Source organism: Motacilla alba, chromosome Z (genome assembly GCF_015832195.1).
Source record: "Motacilla alba alba isolate MOTALB_02 chromosome Z, Motacilla_alba_V1.0_pri, whole genome shotgun sequence".
NCBI lineage: Eukaryota > Metazoa > Chordata > Aves > Passeriformes > Motacillidae > Motacilla > Motacilla alba.
The window spans coordinates 59184175-59206037 of record NC_052046.1 but is presented as its reverse complement, the minus strand read 5'-3'; the positions used below and the strand labels follow the sequence as shown (position 1 = coordinate 59206037).

The 21863-nt window shown below is 35.1% G+C and overlaps 1 protein-coding gene across 50 annotated transcripts in view; it reads right to left on the bottom strand.

Moving 5' to 3' along the window:
* The window catches only part of PTPRD (protein tyrosine phosphatase receptor type D), a 1163449-nt gene that overhangs the window by 78912 nt on the left and 1062674 nt on the right, over positions 1–21863 (bottom strand). For 32 of the 50 annotated variants that reach the window (XM_038124763.1, XM_038124765.1, XM_038124766.1 and 29 more), the window contains 4 exons: positions 19279–19488; positions 15835–15995; positions 10832–10846; positions 8442–8554 (listed from right to left, as the gene is read on the bottom strand). In XM_038124763.1, the coding sequence (XP_037980691.1) occupies positions 8442–8554; positions 10832–10846; positions 15835–15995; positions 19279–19488 (499 nt within the window). Of the gene's footprint in view, positions 1–423; positions 544–8441; positions 8555–10831; positions 10847–15834; positions 15996–19278; positions 19489–21863 lie in introns of all 50 variants that reach the window. The other 18 variants (XM_038124779.1, XM_038124781.1, XM_038124791.1 and 15 more) reach the window with 3 other exon arrangements.

Here is a 21863-nt window from a genome sequence, read left to right as displayed (position 1 = left end):
CAGCACTGGCCCTAATTCTTCTGACCCTATATATATATGTTTTACGGAATCTTCATAGCACATCTGTGATGGTAAGACATTAAAGCAAGTTGTCAGTCAACTAACAAAGCAGAATATTCAGATAAGTGGGGAGATTCCTTAAAAATTTCAATTAAAAAATTAATCTCTAACTACTAATTTATTTGCTGCAGCTCTGCTTCTCTCCCATTTTGTGACAAATTTTAGTTAGGACTTGGCTACTTTCAAAATTAGATCAGTCATCTAATAATTAGACGGATTGATCCAGATCAAGCACCCCTATGGAAAATATGTGGGTGAAAAGGCACAAGAGAACTCTAGATTGATCCAGAAATGGAGGTGGACTGATGTACATCTAAAACAGTGCTTGAACAGAGAAAATAATAGAGACAAAGATGTTTAGACCTTTTCGAGCGAATCGTGGGAGAGAGTTATTATCATATAAGGACTGAGTGGTAGTTTGGCTAGAGAGGGAGGACACAGAGCCAATCAGGGAGGCGTAGGGGACTGAATTACTGCTCAAAGCTGTAAAAAGTAAAAGCCAATCGGAAATGGGAAACAAATTAGTAACAGCAGTAGACCATCATAATCAATCATCTTGTACATACAGGCACTTCAGACATGCACAAAACAGCGTCTGGTAACTCAACTAAGATATTTAAAGCTGCAGTTACCCTACTGTAAATATAAAGGTCATAAACCCAGTGAGTATGAGACTCACTCATCACACAATGAACCTGACTAAATCACCAGCATCATGAACACAAATCACAGTAATTAACTTGCTATGAAGGAATATTTTCTAAAGATGCTGAACACCCATTCTTTTTTAAAATTATTTTTATTTATACGCTTCTCTATATGACACTTGACATTTCCAAGGGGAGATTTCACATTAAACACTTTGTGCAAATAAGAAATTCGAAGGTAAATTTTTCTAAGGCAAAAAGAGGAACTACTTACAACTTCAGAAACTGACAAATTTTAACTGCATTTAAATCCTTCCTCTACGTCTCATTTTCACCAATTACACTTCGAATAACTTTCCTCAAATAATATTTGGCAGTTAACTTATGAAGTAATTGCATTTGTTCTATTTTCATACTTTAAATACATAAATTAGGCTCTACTGATATGATAGAAGTAGTTATTTTTTAAAAGAACTGCTGGAGGACTTTTGTTATGTAATCAGTATGTGAATCATAACAGAATATGCTATGAATAAACATCCTAAGATGTCATCACACCTCATGCAAAAGCATGAGGCTTCAATTGAGCAGGTGTAGAACTTGACTCAAAAGATCCCAGTTAAAATACAGCTAAACTCAGTTCTTTTTGTGGTTTCAAATAAGAAAATACACTTATTTGATGACACACTCCCACACCAATCAACATATGTCATGACAACACAAAAACTTAAAGACAAAATACAGCTAAAATACAACAGATCCTGTGACATGCTAAAAAGTCAAAAGAAATACCATGCTGAAACATGCTCTCAAATTCTCATTTAATTATGGCATCTCTTTTTTTATTTTTTTTTTTCTAAAAAGAGATAAAAACCCTGGAAAACTCAAAGAAAAGAAAACCCCCAAAGCCACCTCATGCAAAACACAGTTGAAATCGTACCCATTAAAAAATTTATAACCAGATTTGGTAGAAGATTACCAAATGTAATTGATCTTATGCAGCCTAGTGGTAATCCCTTTGTATGAATCAAATACAATGTATGGTTTGATTACAGTGTAGAATTATCCTCTGGTTAATCTGTGGTAAATACATGACTAAGGAACATGAAAAGCTATTTCTGCCACAATTTCAAGGAAAAAACTAAAAGAGCAAGGTCAGAAATCATCTGCATATTAACAGAAATTAAACCTGTTAATTATATTTCTTTATCACAGCTAATCAAGTGGGTGTTTTAGGCTTGTCATTAGTGCGTTAAATTAGGATTTTGTTTGTTGTCAGGGTTTTATGATAAAGGCTTTTAGAAACATTTATGACACATACATTTATTTACCAATTTGGAACTGTAGGTTCACATACCCACAATAAATAAGAACAAAGTTAGAAATTAAAGAGCAAATCCTCTAGTATACAGACTATAACCTACATGAAGTGAAAATGTGACACATAATTGTCACAGAAATTTCTTTAGGAAATGAGCAGTACTTTAGATCCACATTGAATTAATTGTCTGTGACTTTACAAACATCTCACTTTTATTTAATAATTTACAGAACACTCTTTTACCTACCAATCTATGTTGATGAAGTTATCCCTTTATAGAAAAAGGAAGTAGTAAGCAACAGTGGTTGTTGAGACTTATCAAAAAGATTGAAAAAAATACCTATTTTAAATTCTGACATGGAAAATGGAAAAAAGTAAGGATGACCCTTATTCAGAAGGAATTCAGCATTCATGAAAACTTAACAAGAATGCATTTAGTACATGAAAATTACTGTTCAAAATTTCATTTTCACAGAACCAGAGCTAGGCCAGAGCATGAAATTACAAAGACAAATTTACAAGGCAATCTCTAGAGAAATACATCATTCTGCAACAGCTATTCTAAAATAATTGCAAATGCATATATAATATTGCAAAATTATGCCACTTTTATTCCAGAATATTTCACATTCTTCAAAACTTGATCAATTATTCTGGAATGAAAGCATTTTATCTTATTGTGCAACAACAACTGAGCTTTAACAAGGAGCACTGGGGTCTCCACAGCCTCATAGCAGAAGCACCAACTCTGAGTGATGTGTGAAAGTCACCTATAGTGAGAATAGGGGAAACCTAATTTTCAGATCCTGAGTTAAAAATGTCACATACAAAAAGATGTTAGAAAACGTATGGTCTAAAATCCAGAGGAAAAAAAAGGGATAAGTCTTGTGAAGAGAAGGCTTTACAACTTCATCTCCTAGCTAAACATATTCTGGGTTCCTCCAGGTTCCAAAGCAAAATGGGATATCAGAGAAGTACTGTTTGCATCAGAAGCTGTACCTCTCTTAGATGCCTAAATCCTCCATGTGAGACATGTGCATAAGAAGAGCTATATGTATGATGGCGCACTATGAGAAAGCATTTTAGTCTGTTTTTGCCATGGAGACAAAGCACAGTACTTCCTTCAACATTGTCATGATTCTCATAAACAGATATTGAGTGGATAAACTACACAAAAAAAAAAATCTGCTGTCGTGCAAAGCAGGTAACTAAATCCAGACATAATTTTTTCCACCTTTTTTTTTTGTTTGCACCCTTTTCCTCAGAACATGTTTTATGCTTTTTCTGCTTTATCATGGAAATAAGTTTGTGGAAATTCCTTAGCAACTCAAGGAATAAGTGAGCACTTATCTAATTAAAAAAAGAAAGGTCTTTAAACTTAGAGCTGTAATAACTCTATTTATTTTTCTTGTATTTAAAAGCATCTTATTTAGTTCATAAGATATAATGAGATAATTGTTTAATTGGCACCCAATTACAAAAATTACTTACAAGTGTGACACATTTTATAGTTAAATGAGAATAAAAAATCAGTCACTTTTGAGGCATGATTCAATTTATTTCTCTGGCTGATTGGCAGATTGAAGTCTGCCTGAGCCTTGCATTTCTCAGAACCCACTCAAACTACTTAATTTCAGTAAAGTTTCTCTGCACAACCAGGCTGCCTTATTTGATGAAACCTTTTGCAAGGCTTACTTATTACCCCCTTCTTTACCTTAACTCTCTCATGTTGCACAGAGACCTCTAAAATTTGTGCACCAGGTTAATTACTTTAATCCTGTGTTTCAAAGGCAACTTGTAGGAAGGTAAGAATGTGACAGACTTTTCTTCAGCTATTCCAGTTATGGAAGAGTAACAGACTTAAAAATGAAATCCTACTGAGAGATAGGGTATTTTAATGTCCACTCAAAGAGAACTTGGCACTGCTGTGACCCACTCACTGCCATATGGACTTATCTAACACATACACATTTTTGGATAACACACACAACCTGGGATCTTGGTCTCAGATACAGAACCGTGGGCTATTCCAAATGTCAAGGCAACGTGTGAAATTTATCTATGGAGTTACTTCATCTAGTGAAGAGGGAAGCCAGAAAGAACTTGATCCTTTCTGAACAAGGTAAGATAGCAAACTCCTTAGGTTAGAGCTCTTTAGATCTCTTTACATTATTGAAGAATGTAGACAATAAAAAGTGAAAGGAAAGCAAGACATTTCCTACGCTGGTAGTTTAGACTGTGAAATTTTATAACATCCTCATGCTGAATTGAAAATTTTATAACAAGTACAACATATTTGTACCAAAATGATTGTCTAAATATTGCCAAAGATAAAATATTGCTTTCTCATATTTTGTGTCAAAAATTCAAACCTAATCTTCTGCAAGGGGAGTAATTTAAAATTGTAGTTAGAAATTCAAATTTACCCCAAGGACTTAGGTTTCAATTATTTTGATATCTGTATCTGATCAGGTCTTTCCTTATGCAAAATATATGATTGATAGCATTTTTGGAATGCAGCTGTTTAGAAATCTTTTAAAGTACTAAAGTTTAGGACAATCCATAATTTTATAGGAGTATCTCATTCCCCTCTCCAAGTGAAAACTGCCAGTCCAGATGTAATGCCAATGTCATTTAGATTTTTTTTTTTTCTCTAACACTCCTGTACCTTATGGATTTATTCAAAATTATTTTCCTCTCCCACTTGAAGCAGTTGGTCTGCCTGAAAAGCTCCAAGCAAGCTGTGGATGTTTTCATAATCTAAAGAAATAAATCATTAGAATAACTATTATCTACCTTGATGCACTTGTACTGATAGTATATTCACCACTCTGTCCTTTGTTTTATCTGTAGGCAATGTTGAGAAATGCCTCATTTGATGAGGGAAACAGCAGATTTCTCTGTAAAAGGAACCCAACACATAACCACATCAGCCCTACTGCCTTCCCTCAGTTACCTCCTTTGCAGTGCCTCCTATCTAGTTCTACTACCTTGCAGAAAATAAAACCCATATATTTGAAAGAACAACAGACCCAACAAAACTGACATCCTGAATGTATAGCCTTTCTGTAGTTTCTCTATGTTCATCTTTAAAAAAAATTATTGCATGTTGTTTGATGGTGTGTTGGTGTCTGGGAGATGGACAAATATTCCAGTAGGATCTAAACACCTAAGTTAAATTCATTCAGATTTTAATGACATGGTAGCCCTAATTAAAGTTAATTTAAGTGATATTTGCTTTTACTAACAAAAGAACTGTAGCTTGATTTCACTGTGACTGTTTAAATATTAAGAACATGTTAACAGAGTAAGTTAACAGTGTAACAAAGTCAGACAAATCTACTCGGGTAAGATTTTTCTCCTTTGATATTTGGTTGACGAGTATAATGGCTTGACCTGTGTCTAGGGACCTCAAGAGGTACAATAATAAAATAACATCATTTGATGTACTGTATTTTTATTAATAATGGTAATACTCCAGTCTGTGAAAAGGATTATAGCAAAGGAGTTCCTAGTAGAAACAGATCGCAGATGTTCTGCTCAAATAGCTTCACAGAAAACTGCAAACTTCACAGATAAACTATAGCCCTGCAAGAAAAAGTACGCCTTAAATCCTCTCTAGCTCTCTTCAGATCAATGACATGGAATTACTGTGTCTACAAGTGCCACAAATTCTGCCATATCTTAATAACTTTACCTTCTCAATGTAAATTAAAAATTGATTACAATAAATTTATTTTATATGCTAGCACTTGGCAGCACTTTTTTTTTTCCTTCCATGTTTCATTTTAATTATGATGAATACTAAATAAATAGGTAAGATTTTGCATCTAAATAAATGGAGTGAGGAAAATTAGGCTTATCTATCTAGTTATTATTACATTATTTACTGGATGAAGAGGGAAACATAGTGACGATTGATGAGGTAAATGCTGAGGTAATTAATACCTTCTTTGCCTAAATTTTTAATAGCAATATCAACTGTTGTGTGGGTATCCAGCCTCCTGAGCTGGAAGACAAGATGGGGAGCAGAATAAAGTCTCCCTGATCCTGGAAAAGAAGGATCACCACTCAGACATGCACAACTGTGTGAGACTGGAGGGGATACACCTAAGGGTAGAACTGAGTTAATTAAAGTACTCACTGAGCCTCCTTCCCTCATGTAGCAGCAGTTTTGTCTAACTGGGGATGTCCTTGTTGACTAGAGGTTTCCAAATAGGACATCCATCAACAAGATGGACAAGAAGAAGGACCCAGGAAACTATAGGCCTGTCAACTTGGCCTTGATGCTGGGGAAGGTCACTGAGCAGATCTGACATCCTGGCTTTTGTCAACAATTGCATGGCCAGCAGTATCAGGACAGGGATTGTTCCCCTGTACTCAGCACTGGCGAGGCCACACCTCAAATCCTGTGTTCATTTCTAGAGCATTCACTTCGAGAAAGACATTGAGGTGCTGGAGCATGTCCGGAGAAGGGCAATGGAGCTGGGGAAGAGTCTGGACAAAGAGTTCTATGAGAAGCAGCAGAGGGAGCTGGGGGTGTTTAGCCTGGAGAAAAAGAGGCTTAGAGGAGACCCTATGCTCCCTACAACTGCCTGAAAGAAGCCAGGTGGGGGCAATCTCTTTTTCCAAGTTAACAGGTGATACAGGAAGAGGAAATGGCCTCAAGGTACGCTGGGGAGGTTCAGATTAGATATTAGGAAAAAAATATTCATGATGAAAAGGGCATGAGGCATTGGAATAGGCTTCCCAGGAAAGTGGTAGAATCACTGGCCCTGGAGTGCTCAGAAAACACGTGGGTGTCACACTTAAGGACATGGCTTATTGTTGAACATAAGGTGCTTGGTTAATGGTTGGAGTTAATGATTTTAGACATCTTTTCCAAACAAAACAATTCTGGGATTCTAGTAAGCCATTTGCTCTACTCATTATATGTCTACATACAAATAATTACTTCTTTTAGGCGTAAGCTAGACTTCAAGAACAATATTTTTTCTTGTCATGTTTCAAAGATTTGTATGTATATTTCTTTCACTGTAAAACTCTTTAAATTTTTTACAAAAGTTCTGAGTAACAGATGAAAACTTCACCCAGAAACAATGAGGTGTCACTGAAATTGTAGCCTTAGAAGGACACTGAATAAAACCTTTCAATTATGTGCATTTACTGTATATAAGTTCCTATGCTAGACAGCTCCCAGTGCGTGTCAACAAGATTCCTACACAAAGATGAAACTAAATTAGAAGATGTGCTCCTGAAACACACCTGATTTGCCCCAGCTGCTAGGAGCAGTGCACTGAAAAAGCAAGGCTGGAGCAAAACTCAAGCCTCCAGACTCTTCCCTTTCTACTACCATGTGCATGAAGTGTGGGTCTTTAGCCACATTCATTACTCTGCAGACACACTTCTTCTGGGGCAACATCATTTCAATACAGTTATTATTTAGAAGATCAGGAACGAGATTTGCATGTTGACTTAACCCTTTAATGGTATTCATCATGGTCAACTTCAGCAGCTAATTCTCAGCATCTCAAGCACTTAATTTCCTGCTTTTATGAACTTGAATTCACTACCTTTTTTACATAATGTAGTAAGTGTGACAAAAACATGAGGCTGAGGAAGATTTAGCATCTAATTAGCATCAGAATCCCTGCAAATATATTGTAGTAGAAAACAAGTCTATTGGGACATGACTTAATCAAAACAAAGCCAATTTAAGTAAAAGTTGACTTCTGCAAAGATGGCAAAAATACTATTATAAATATTTCTCTCCTTGTGCTTCTTGAGTATCAGATTAAACAGCTTTAATAAAACAGTGATTAATGAAAAAATTCAATAAAATATTTGAAAGTGTGTTCATTCTGACCTCAAAACTACTGACATATTAATATCCTCCTTGACCATAACATACAGGCTTATTTTCAACATCAGGACCATTTATCTTGTTATGTATTTCTTTTCTGTATTGCACATTTGCAAACCAGTGGAACTCACAATGATGTTATTACCTGATAGTGCAGTAGATAAAAGAAAAGCTTATATACAAAGAAGTATCCATAAAATATCATTAATAAACAGAGGGATTTACATTTCCCAGTAACATTTTCTAGCATTGTTAGGTTTAAGTCAGAATTTTAGCACATAAAGCACATCCGTACAGCGTATGTGTCTTTGGGCTCTTTTTAACAAAAGTTCAAGTTTTTTTCAAGCCAGCTTTTCTTTTAAATAAAAAATTTACTTAATTATTTCAAAAGCTAATTAAGAAATATATTTTGCAGCAAAAACCAAAAAAAAAAAACCCAAAACCCTCAATCAAAATACATATTTCCAAACAATCCATGTTTCTTTTCTGCGATAGCATCAGTAATCAGCCTGTGATCACAGAGGTCTCAGTGAGTATTATTGTCTCTTACCCGGAGTTTGAAAGTTAAGGCGTCGCAGCTCCACTGGATCTGTGGGATGGTGAGAGGGGACCTCCTTGCTGTTGGGTATGCTGCTCTTTCTAGAATCAGATTCAGCCCTCTTCCTGCACGGAGAAGATGAATACACATAAACGGAAAATAGACATGTTAGCTTCACAAAGGTGCCTTCATATTTGGCATTATATTCTAAAGGCAAGATGTTTATTTCTGAAAAAGTATTTGATGCAGTGGAAAGGTAATACAATTATGAGTGGTGGGTAGGGTACCTACAATTTGCAGTGGTAAAATGGTCTAAGAGAAAATAGCTGCATTCTGCCCAAAACTGCTCTTCCAGAACATCCTTCTGGTCATCCTAATACTTTATTTTTATAACATTAAACCTATAAAAACTGAGACAATTCTCCTATTTTAAATGCTACCTAGCTATACTTTTATAAAAAAGCAGCTAACTCTTGAGCTAGACCACCTCAAGCTATTGTGAATTAATATTTCTTATCTTATACACAGAGCTCTGCATGGCTATAAAAATAATTTACATCCTTTAGGTATTTTAATAGGAGAAAGAACAGTACAGAAGACACCTATCCGAGAAGACATCTATTCTTTTCACTTTCTAGGACAAATAAGAATTTGCTGTTTCCTCTCATCTCTGTAGGAACAAAAACAGGCAAACTTCGTATGTCTTATCAGGTGTACATATATTCAAAGCTTAGATCTATATGAATATTCTAATCAAATGAATACTTTTACTGCAAAGGAAAGAAAATAAAACAAAAAAAAAAAAAGCCAGAATGAAAGAGAAAAAAGAAAAAGAAATTTGTCTATGTTCCCCTTTCTCTAGAGAGAAGCAGACATTTCTGCTAAAACTGACTTTCATTGTCTGTATGTATCATTATCTAAGTAAAACATGGAGAACTGTGTTACATGAAGAGTAGCTGCCACTCTGTATTTTTATACAGACAGTGGAATCTTTGTTCACAAGTTATCTATGGGGTCCTGAATGAAAACACAATGTGGCTGATATTTTTTATGTAACATAAAATTAAGAAGAAAACATAAGAAGAGTTATGTTGTGAAAACAGAACTGAGATTAAGGGTAATGATGGCAGAACATTTTCCAGGTGCCCAATATTTACATTAACATAACATTTTCTTTTTCCTCATTGACTCACAATGTGGCAAGAAAAAAATCTGTTATTACTTCAGTCAATTTCTTGCTGATTTTGAAATAATGAAGTCCAGGTGACATAGAGAGATTTCAAAAGTTATGAAAAAAGTCAAACACCATTGCCTGAATTTTTGAAAGTCATCAGTCCCATAGTTTTATTGGAAAAAAAGAAAAAGTTTTATTGTAAAAACACTCCACCTGTTATCTAGCACATACCTTAACATATGTATTAACTTCTCTTTAGTGAAGCAATAAAAATTTAAATCTGATTATTCTGTTTTTAGTCTTTTTAAAACAAAATTAGTACATATAAACTCATTTGAGATTCCTTTCTTTTGATTTTGACTATTTCAAACTCCTTTCACAGTAGCACTTGGCCCTAGTGCTCTTTCTTCTTACAGAAAATGTGTGATACAGCTTTCAAAATGTCTCTTACCCTGTACTTCCTTCTCTTTAAGTCTAGGAGTCTTTAGTCTCCTTAAGTTTCTGCAACTGTCCAGGGACAAGCTTCATTTAACTTTTTTCCACTTGGAAGTTAGTACCAGGCTGCAATTTTATATTAATCTAATAAAATCACTAAAATATCTTCCAATCATGTATCTAAATAATTTGAATACTTATAGAATGACAGAATGATTTCTTTTGAATTATTAATTGGAGAAATATTCTGTTTTTTTCTCTACAGCCCATAGAAGACATCTCAATTCTTCCAGATTATGCAATGATTCTGAGATAGGTGGGGAAAAAATTCCAGAAAGGAAAAATTATATGACTGTATCATTTTCACTGGTAGAATAATAAGTCAGTGCTGAGTTTATGTATATGGGACATTATAAAGATTCAGAGCAGCTATTGCCTCAACTACAACCATGGATTCTTTCAAGAACTTTAATTATTGTGTACAACCTCTTCTTGCATATCACTGAAACACAAGTAAAATCGTATGAGCATTGTTGAGCTCTGCTATCTCTTGAAAATTTATCCCATCGAGACACAAAAAAACCTCAGGGAAACTTTCTTGCTTGTATTACATTATTTTTCAGTGCTGTAAATAACATAGTAAATCTTGCACTTGCCCTCATTGATAGATTACTGCCTACATTCACTTAAGACTGACAGATGCTTTGTCTTAGATCATTATCATGATGACTTTTCTCCCTCTTTTTTCTCCTTTTCTGTATTAAAAGAAGACTGATTATTTTTCACTTCTCACCTGTCAGGTTTACTGCTCCATTTTAATGCAGCAAGGAGGGAAGAAAAGGTGAAATGTTAGTTGACCAGCAGCACAGAGAATAATCATGGAAACAGGAGATACAAGAAATTTTGATTTGCAATAAAGATATGTAACTAAACCAAATTAAGCTATGACAGCTCATCAAAATATTCAGTGTTGGGAATTCACAGAATAAATGGAGGACCCAAGGTCATGTCCAAAGTGATTCTTCTGTTGAAAAATACACCTCTATCTGCCAAGAAATGAGACTTCAAATTTTAGCCAGTGAGACAACGGAGAATGGGTGTTTAATTTGAGCCATGAAAGTAATGTTAACATTACACAGAAAAATTACTTCTCACTGAGATGTATCTCCCTCTTACTTTCTAGAGAGAATAGAGATGAGAAGAGGGAAGAAAGGAAAAATCAAAGTGGAGGGCAGACTAGAATGGGAAAGAGAAAAAAATGGAGAAGAGGAAGAGAAAACGAAGTGACGAACAAGGTTAAATATATAAGACACATGAAACCTGCACTAAATTTAAAAAATAGTAATAAAAATAAATGAAAATTTCTAAAACTATTTTACAAAACCCAGTAATAAAATAACAAGAAATATTTAACAGTACCCTGGAAAGAAAGGGAATCATAAATCTTTTTCCAATGAAGTATTACATGCCTTTTTAGATTCAGAATGAATGACATGTACTAGAGGTCTACAGTGATCTGTATAGATCTGTAGTGATCTATGGTCTGTAAAGTGTAGGTAAACAGGAAAAATAATTTATTATCTCTCACCAACGTCTTCTATTATACACACACACACATACACTATAACTATACTGTTTATCTTTCTCTGTGTTGATCATAATAAACAGGGGTTCTACAAACATTTTAATAGCTTGTACTCTGCAATGACCAGACACATTAAGAGAAAGTCTTTAAAATTCTTCATCATCACTTAAGACTTCCCATTTTCCTGTTTTGCATTTCTGTGCTTTTTAAACTATTTTTAACATCTGGGTTTTTTTCTCTTAGAAGCATATTTCTTCTTATTGCTCAAGATTCAGTAGGGGACCAGCAGTTCAAAGGAGGTGATTCTGCCTCTATACTCCACATTGGTGAGACCCCCACCTGGAGTGCAGCATCATCAGTATAAAAAAGACAAAGATCTGTTGGAGTAGATCGAGAAAAGGGTCACAAAAATGATTGGGGGGTGGAAGAGGAAAGGCTGAGAGAACTGGGATTGTTCAGCTTGGAGAACAGAAGGCTTTGGAAGACTCTCTTGCATCTTTCTGGTACATAAAAGGACTTTCTTATAAGAAAGGTGGAGACACACCTCTATAGGAGAGCCAGAACAAGAGGTAATGGTTTTAAAGTGAAAGAGGGTAGATTCAGACTAGCCAGAAGAAAGATTTTTTTTTTTTTTTCTTTACGATGAAGGCTATGAAACACTATTTAATTAGATTCCCCAGAGAGCTGGTGGATGCCCTCTCCTTGGATACTGTCAAGGCCTGTTGATGGGGCTCTGAGAAACCTCACCTAGCTGAAAATGTTCCTGCTTATCGCAGGAGTTTGGACTAGATGACCTTTAGAGGTCCATTCCCACCCAAACTAATCTATGATGCTATGATTCAGAGTGCTGGAGTTACTATGTTCAAATGATTTAAGTGTAGGCTACAGTCTTCTGAACCAAATCAAAAAGCTGCTCTTTATAAAAGCAAACAATACAAAGTCTGTCAATATGGCTTTAACTTCCTTGGAAATTGAAAAATCTAGAATAAGGAACCTTTTGCTCTTCATCAATGGAAAACTGAAATTAGGGAATTTGTGATTTCTTGAAAACTACAAGGAATATCCACATAAATTAATTTATTAAAATAAAAAAAAGAAAAATACACCCAAAACCTGAGAATGAGATGACAGGATGCATCATGGGGACAATCACTTTTCTCTCTAGTTCGTTCAATTCTGAGAAACACCATACAATTTCTTGAGCTCTTTATAATTAAGTTAGTAAGTTCACTAAGTAAGTAAGCACCTAATTTTAGTTCTTAATCAACCTAATCCTATATAATTGAACATGTATCCAACACATAAAATATATGCAAACTGTGACTCAAGCAGACCTCCTAACAGTTAGGCACTTCCTCTAGGACTTCACTATCTATCTATCTATCTATCTATCTATCTATCTATCTAGGTTTGCTTTTGTTTGAGATTTTGGATACAAATCTTACTGTGCTGAATAAGATACTCCATCAATGAACAAAGATTTATTTTCTTGTCAACAAGAAAATGGACAAAAAGGAAGCAAGATTTATTTAATTTACTTGAATTTCTTGATTTCATTGTTTATAAAGTTTAATTGATGGAAGGATAAGCTACAAAACAGGTGTCTCTGTTTACTGTGTCTGCAGGGTGGTTTCACTGCTGCAAGGACAGAGAACACTGAACTGGTTAATGGCCAAGTCAGTTCCATTTGCCAAGTAAATGCAGAGGCAATAACCTTTTTACAGATAACAACAAATAATAGAGTTCAAACATGCATTCCTTGTCTTTGGAACGGTTAGATATACTTCAAACCAACCCATGAAACTTATCCACACTATCTAATAGTGTCTGTTTTAAAGAAGGCAAAGACTTCTCCCCATAAAATTATTCTTTTGGAAACTGCAGTCGTAATTTCTCTGTGATTGTAATTAAAATGTATAAGTAGTATTGTAAATCATGAGCTTAGTGGTCCAAGTCTGATCAAAAGGGTTTCTATGGACAAAGGGAATTAAACATAGTTGACCTTTATTTGAGTTACTACTCTTTGCACTTCAGAAGACAAAGTTATTTAATGGTCATCATCTTTGCCTTGCACATTCTTTAACAAAATCCCCAAATTTTTTTTGCATATATGTTCATACTAGACTGATGCTCTCTACCTTAATTTTCTTTTCTCACTATCATACTTGTTGCACTTACACCTCTATATATTCTAGAAATATACATGTAAAATTTTCTGTATCCACAAAAATTACTTGCTTGCTTGTTTCTTTAATACATTTTCCCCATCCAACTCCTGCAGCCACATTAAGTCTATTTAATTCACAAATTAAACTTCACTGGTTTTTTTAAGCAATATGTTAAATATCCCAACTGTCTTATCATTGCTCTTCTACAGTCAGCAAATCTAGCAAAATCTAGCAGTAAGCTTGCCTTCAGGTTAGCTACTCTTGGAAAAACTATCCAATTACATACTATATTTTTACAGAAATAAAAGCTCATAGAGGACCACAGACTGCTAAAACTGCAGTCATAATTTTTTTGAGGTAATTTGCCAAATCAGTGCAATTTAACAAATTAGAGTAAACAGCTGAGAATAGAGAAATAAATAAATACATATGGACAGTTGCCCAAACAGTTCTAGTACTGTAGTAAATAACAGATGGAAAACATGTCCCCCATTCTTAGTGAATGACAATCTCTTCACACTACTGATGAGCAAACTTTACCTGCTCATATGTGGAATATTCACTTTTTTTTTTTTTTAATTTGGTAAAGGATTAGAAAATTGCTATTTTGGTTCCATAAATATAATCAGTAACTCTCAAAGCAGTTGCACATCTACTTAATATACTACTGTTCAGATTTCTTTTGTATTATGGGAGAAGATTTACTTGTAAAATAATTAGAGGAAAGGAGTATTTCACTTTTAGCACATCTTCAATGACCATTTTTTGAAGGGACTGATAGAAACAGAGCTGGTAACTAATTTGATTGGCTGAGACACTGTGAACTACCAGAAACATTGGCTGAGACACTGTGAACCACCAGAAACATTCAGGAGACATAGTATCTGCAAGCAACAGATGCTGTATGATTCTAGCCCTGAAACCATTCTATAAGTGTATATCCATTTGGAATCTAAAGGCTAAGTTAACTCTGAAGTGGTTATTCACTGCTGAACAGAGAGTTCTTTCCAAAACCTGAAGTGAGTTCTCTTCATGAAACTTAAAGAGATATTTGACCAGAGACACCAAAGGTGGGAAGAGCACACAGGCTTGGATTTAAATATCTTTATGCAGGTAATAGCATCACAGCCATTAGTTTTAGAAGACATACTTCATTTTATAAAATTACTTCTAGTGTGCCCCCTCTCCAGAAATTGGCAGCACCTTTGTAATATTCCTCAAATCTACTTTACCAATATATTTCAAAAATGTACTAGGAATTAAATGTAAAGATTAAAAAAAAACTTTTTGAGTTTTATTCCTTGGTTTTCATTTAGTATCTTGACCCATGGTAACTAATTTACACTGTAAAAGGCTGCTACATATAAATTACGGCCTCATATTCACTGAGTATGTTGTAAGGCAAAGGGAAGTCCTTTGTGTAATAGCAAAACTAAATCTGTGTCATAGAGAGTGAAAGAAGAATGAGTGAAATTTGATCACATTGCAAGATTAGTGGAAAACAGCTATTTGATGTCTCTTTAATCTCTCAGATCAGAGCTCCAAATTCATATAGATACATTGCCAAATTGAGGCCAACTGTCAAAAGTTGAAATTCAAATTACTTGAGTGGAGATGAAAATCACATTTAACAACAAGCTGAATGCAACCCCTAATGCATTACTATTCTACATCTCTAAACAAGCTCTAAAAAGTCAAATGTGCAAATTCCATACATATTTATGTGCAAGCACATATTTACTTTCTTCACATACAAATGTATCTTTGCATACAAATGTATGCAAAGTGGAAAAAAACATTTAAATGCAATAGCGTTAATATAGTATAATCAGCATAAAAATGTACTCACATACCTGTAATTATTGGAAACTTTCAGTCAAAAATTTCTGCAGCATTCTGGAAGCCATTAACAAATTTCAAAATGTTCCAAAGCAATGACAGTTAATATTGTAACACAAAAATACAGTGTGGAACAGTGTTACAAAGTGACCAGTATAGAGGAGAAATGACATGCCTTGCAATAAAACTAAAAAGTAAACCTACCTTTTATAAAGAAGTATAGCAATAACAATACAGATGATGAACACCACTGCAAGAACTGGTCCAACAACCCAAATCAAGCCTTCCTCCTCATCTGTAATTGGTTGGGGATCAAGATCCATTGACACAACAGGATCTGAATATGGGCTTGTTGCATACATCGTCTGGAGAAATAAAAATAATTCTTACTTAATCACAAAGCAATGCATTAATATGTTAACTATCCCACATCTAAAATAAATGTATAGAAGGTAAGGATGAGATGAACACAGTAAACTGCAAATGCTATTTTTCTTGAAGGCAATACAGAAACTTGCAAATTGAACAGTGTGTTGTTATTATCATCTTTATTTTGTGTTCCACATATTAGCAAGGACCTGCAGACAAATCACGTAGCATAGTCCTTGCAGAACATTTTGCAACTTAAGAAGAGAATGAAAAAATGAATAGGACACTGCGAATTAAAGCCCAACAGTTACCAATTTTTGGGTTTTGTTTTAGTTTCATACCGGCTTAACACTTTCTTCCTGCACAGTATGAAAGGGCAATTGCGACATATCTGTAGCATAAGACTGCTACAGATAAAAATAAAGGGGACTGAATGTAGGAGGTTCCTTGAAAAGGGTCTCACAACTATAGTATTGTGCATTTTGACCAGTCAAAAACTGTCTGACAGAATATACCTACACAAGACAACTCAAATTTAAGACTGAAACATGGGAGAATTTGTTGTAGAATATAAAGGGAAGCTAAACACTCAGTGTTTCATAAGGATGAAACTAGAATTATGAACCAGTAGAGGTTGTTGAAAATCTCTGGTTTACTAGATGATGTAAAGGCAGCTGGCCTATGATAAAACCCATGACAAGGGATTTTTTTAATTCTTCTTTAACCTGAGATGTTTCATCTGTGTCGGAGTGCAGAGTTAAAATTACAGACTGGAGAGGCTGAAGAGTCAGCCTGCTAAAACTGGATCATTTTAAGAAGTCTGAATTATACTAAAGTCAGAAGTGCAAAATTGTTTTTATATATTTCTTGTTTGTGCTAGTGTGTCTTCATCAGCACTAAACGAGGACTTGAACTACAGCTTTTGCAAAAGACTTAAAAACTTGATTCAGTAGTAGATCAGAAATGTCGGCCGAGACAGAATAAGATAACTGGGAGAAGAGATTAGCTCCCATTTATGTTTGCAACGTATTCTGAAAGATGCCCCAAGCCAGGACAAGTGTTATCAAAGGAGACATGTTTTTTCACACTTCATTTGGCCCTGTTTTGGGCTCTGGGCTATGACAGTGTCTGGGTTTGAGACAGGATTAGGACTGGCAAAGCTGAGGCACTTACTTAGTGTTACTGAGCTAGCACCTATCTCCAGTTACAGCATTTTACTATACCTCCCATCTGGCACCAAAACCTCCCTATGTTTATGTCTATGATCATTGTCTGGAAATTGGGGAGTCTTCATGTTCCATTCCTGAACCACCCAAGAGATTTTTTTTTCCCAGCTTTAGTATTCTCAAGAAACAAAAAAAAGGTTCATTGCTACAAGAAGAAACTCTCTGCATTTCCTCTCTTGCTTTGGAGTGGGCAGCAAAAATGCCCGGAAAAAGATATAGAGGGATATTGAGGGCAACAGTATAAACAGTTACTACTCTTTCTTCAATAAACAGGATTTCACTTTCAATTTTAAACATCCTGTATTAATAAAAATTTAAACTCATTTATTATTTTAAAAAATTATCTTATTTTTTTCTCCCTCTTGATGACATTTTTAACATATTTATAGATTTTAATCATAGCTCTGCAGATCCTATTTTACTAATTTAAACCAATTCAGACCTTCCCATGACCTCTTTTAATTCAAATTCTCTATTCTACCAATCAAGAGAGAAATTTTGTCCTCTCTGAATAAGAAGCCTTAAGTAAAATGTAATGTCTGAATATCAAGAAAAACATCCCTTGCAAGTTACATCTGTAGAACCTGTAGTCTTGGAAGAAAATCAGCTATATATGCTGGGAGCTGATACACTGGAGCATTGAAAGTCATTGAAAGCTGAATCTCACACACTCTTAAAAAATTCTTCACAGTCTGTGACTACCTCATGCTACTCATCCACATAATTGTTTCAGATGGCATGTTGAAATGTGTTATTGATAGCCTAAGTTCAGTAATGGCTTTTGAAGTCTTTCAAGAGTAGGACCCTATACACATTTTGCCATATGTGTCAGTTTATAAACCTATTTATTCCTGCTTTTTCATCCCGATTTCTAACAAAGCAATACATTTAGGTAATTTATACTCTAATTAATATAAAAACCACAAGAAACTGCACTTTATATTGAGAAGATCCATTTTAGTACAGGTAATTTATGACATACAGATTTATGACCTCTGAACTTTCTAGTAAAAAGCTGTCTATCTTCTTCAATCTGAACCTTTCTGATGCAACACTTTCAGAATTATCCGTCTGTGCAGCCCATGTCAAAAAGTGAAAAGAGAACTTTTGATTTATGTTAGAGCTTGCAGGAGGCACTTTATTTTCAAATGAAGCTATGTGTCTAAAAGTACTCAAAGTGGAACTACCTCCTCATTGTGCTTAAGTAGGCACATTCCACTGACACCAAGAAAACAATTGCAGCGTTATACACTGCAAGCATTTGACTAGAATTCAGAGTTTTGGTGGTGGAGTTTCAAGTGACTGAACCTGCAAATGTACCTGTCAGGTTAAGTTACGAATTAGAAACATACTGTATTACACACTGTATGTTAAAATGCTAATGTGTATTGCATCTTTCAAAAGTTTTACATCTGCCTTCTTTTTATTTTTTAATACATTACATGCATTAGGTTAATTCATGCATAAAGGGATATGACTACAAAATGAATTATGCAAAGAGAAATGACAGCTTATTATTTAGTTTACCTCAGGAATTTTCCCTATTATTGAATTATTTTCTAACTTTCTAACAATTTACTGATAAAATTGTTATGGAATGACTGCAACTAAAGTGGGTAGCTGTGAATGTCTCTAGTTCAATGGATCTTACCAAGAACCCTATATATGCTATACCATTATTCAATGGTAGCATCAAAAGACAGCTTTTAAATTCTTTTAAATACATAGAGAAAATGCTGCTGTAAAGTTCATGTCTCAGAAGCTGTGTCCATGGTAAAAAACAATATACAATGTAGTTTTCAAAGAATCATGCCAAAGCTAATTAAAGGTGACTCTTAGGTTTCACTTATACACTGAAGTATTACACAAAGGTGCAAACAGAATAGAAGAGTTCAAGGAATTAATGGGCATTGAGTAAGGAAACACTCACTTTAAAAGATGCTAGGACATGTAATATTAAAAAAAAGCTTTAGGGAAGTGGAATAAGCACTGAAAAAATGCTTTCATGATTATGCAAGGTAATGTTGAGATTGAAAAACATTAACTAACTTACAGATTCTGAGTGCTCCATTACAGCCAACACAAAGAAGACGTATTCTTGACCACTCTGCAGTTGCTTATTCTCAAATCCACCATAATGCTTCTTATCCCCCAATGTGAATTCCGTAGGAAGAACTTCAAAGTGAGCTGCAATATATGGCTTTAATTCAACTTCCCTTCCAAGACGAATGCTTCTGCGTTTCCTGGCTATCTCCTTAAGCAGCTTTAAAATAAGGAAGGGAAAAGAAAGGGGGAGAGAGAGAGAGAGCAAGCATGAACAGAAAGATAACTGTTAATAAACAATTTTAATGTAACTTATTGACAGTGTAATGAGAAAATTTAATGCATGACCAGGAGCTATAAAAAACAATTTATCCATATTTCAAGGGATATATTGGTATCACTACATCAATTGCAAAATCTTCCAAATTCTTGACGTTCTTGTTAGGATAAGATATTAGGAGGCAATTTCAGTGCCCAGACTACAAACATAAAACAACTTTTAGATACTGCTGTGTCTAGGAGTCTAGGAGGAGGTTGGGAGAGGATAAGAAAATGATATATTTTCTCTGGGGACATATAAATACACATAACACATTACGTATTATCTATCTATCTATCTATCTATCTATCTCTATATTGAGTCATAGAATAGAAACACAAAATCAATTATGTTGGAAAGAATGTCTAAGACTGATTCCAGCCATTAATCTAACACTGCCATTAAACCATGTCCCGAATCGCCAAAACTACACATCTTTTAAAATACCTCCAGGAACGGTAACTGAATCACTTCTTCTGATAAACAAGGCTAAAATTTACATCAGTACATTTGTGACAAGAGATACTAGGCTCAAACTTGGAAAACATACAATTACTAATGAAGGAACTTAATCTCAGCTAGTATAATCTATTGCTGAATTACTTATAAAAACAGACAAATGCTTCTTCAACACCTTTTTTTGCTTTACATACACTGTCATTTCACAAAAATTAGTCTGATTTGATCACAAGAAGTCTGGACATCTCCTGTGTGATAAATTATGACTTCTAAGGTCTCTTTATGGTTCCCTTTGCTTTTTGCTTATGAAACTTACAATGTCATGTAGTCTTACAGTTAAATCACAAATTTTTCTAAGTTGTTGTTTAGTCTTTTCAGCACACTAACACTTCTAATACAGTAGATTAGCACAAAATTCATTTCTAGGAGGAGGAGACAAATCTCTGGAGGGAGAAGGAGATAAAAAAAGATACTAAAATCCAATCTTACTACATGTATTAATTTCAAAGCACATGTTTAGTCAGGGAAGCTCTCCACAGAATCATGGAATCACAGAATATGCTGAGTCAGAAGAGATTCTCAAGGATCATTGAGACCAAGTCCTGGCTCTGCACAGGACTTGTCATTCCATGTGTCTGAGTCTACTGAACTCCGTCATGCTGGTGCTGTGACCACTTCCCTGGTGAGCCTGTTCCAGTGCCCAACCACCCTCTGGGTGAAGATGCTTTTCCTAATATCCATCCTAAACCTCCCCTAACAGAACTTCAGACCATTTCCTCAGATCCTGTCACTGGTCACCACCGAGTGAAGAGATCAGTGCCTGCCCCTCAACTTCCCCCCACAAGGATGTTGTAACTGCAATGAAGTCGCTCCTCAGCCTCCTCCAGGCTGAATAAATCAAGTGATCTCAGCCACTCCACACATGGCTTCCCCTCAAGGCCCTCCACCATCTTCAATGCACTCTTTATTTAGGCCACAGCTTAGTGAACACATCTTTTTGTCTTCCCCTCATGGGATCTTGTGTTTTGCAATTACACAATTAACTATTGCAATGCATATAAAGCAACCTAATATTCACTCTGCTACTCAGAAAGGAGCTTTTAATACTGAATAATCTGATACCCCTTCTCACTGACTAAATTTAAGGTTACAGATACACAAGAAAGCAAGTTGTGCCACTTGAATCCCGACTTCCTTAACACTGAGGGCATTTGGATGTTATACCTTCAAACATCTATGCAGTAAACTGCTTTCCAGCTCTAATGCTGTGTCTGTGCCCTGTTGCAGAGATTTTACATCCATTTACCTCTATCAATTTCAATGCCATGACACAAAAGCTGGTACAGTGCAATGGATCCCCTGAGAAAAAAAAGAACTGGCCATAATTTGAGACTAGAAATCATTATTCATTACTCAAGGACACTATTCCAGTCAGCAGTCCATATTTTTCTTTCATTCTTCCTAAGCAGTTTAATGAGCAGCTAGAGCCTATTTGCGTCGTATAAAAATGAGGGCAGCAGAGAACCGTAATATTGAAGAGATTTCTATTTAGTTACTTTATTGAAGGTGACTCTCACATCTGTTGGTAGCTTCCTATGCCCTGGGAAGGGTTACTAAATGCAGAAGATGAGGCAGAGAATAATTGAAGTTTGTTCCAGGTTAGATCAGCCCTTACAGGATCTGCTGAAGGAAGCACCATGAAACATTTGTCTCTGGATGATGCCACATTTTATAACAATGACTATGCAGAGGGCTGAGCACTGGCTATCTGGAAGTCTGGCAAAACATGAAGCTAAGTATTGGGGTAGTAACGGTGT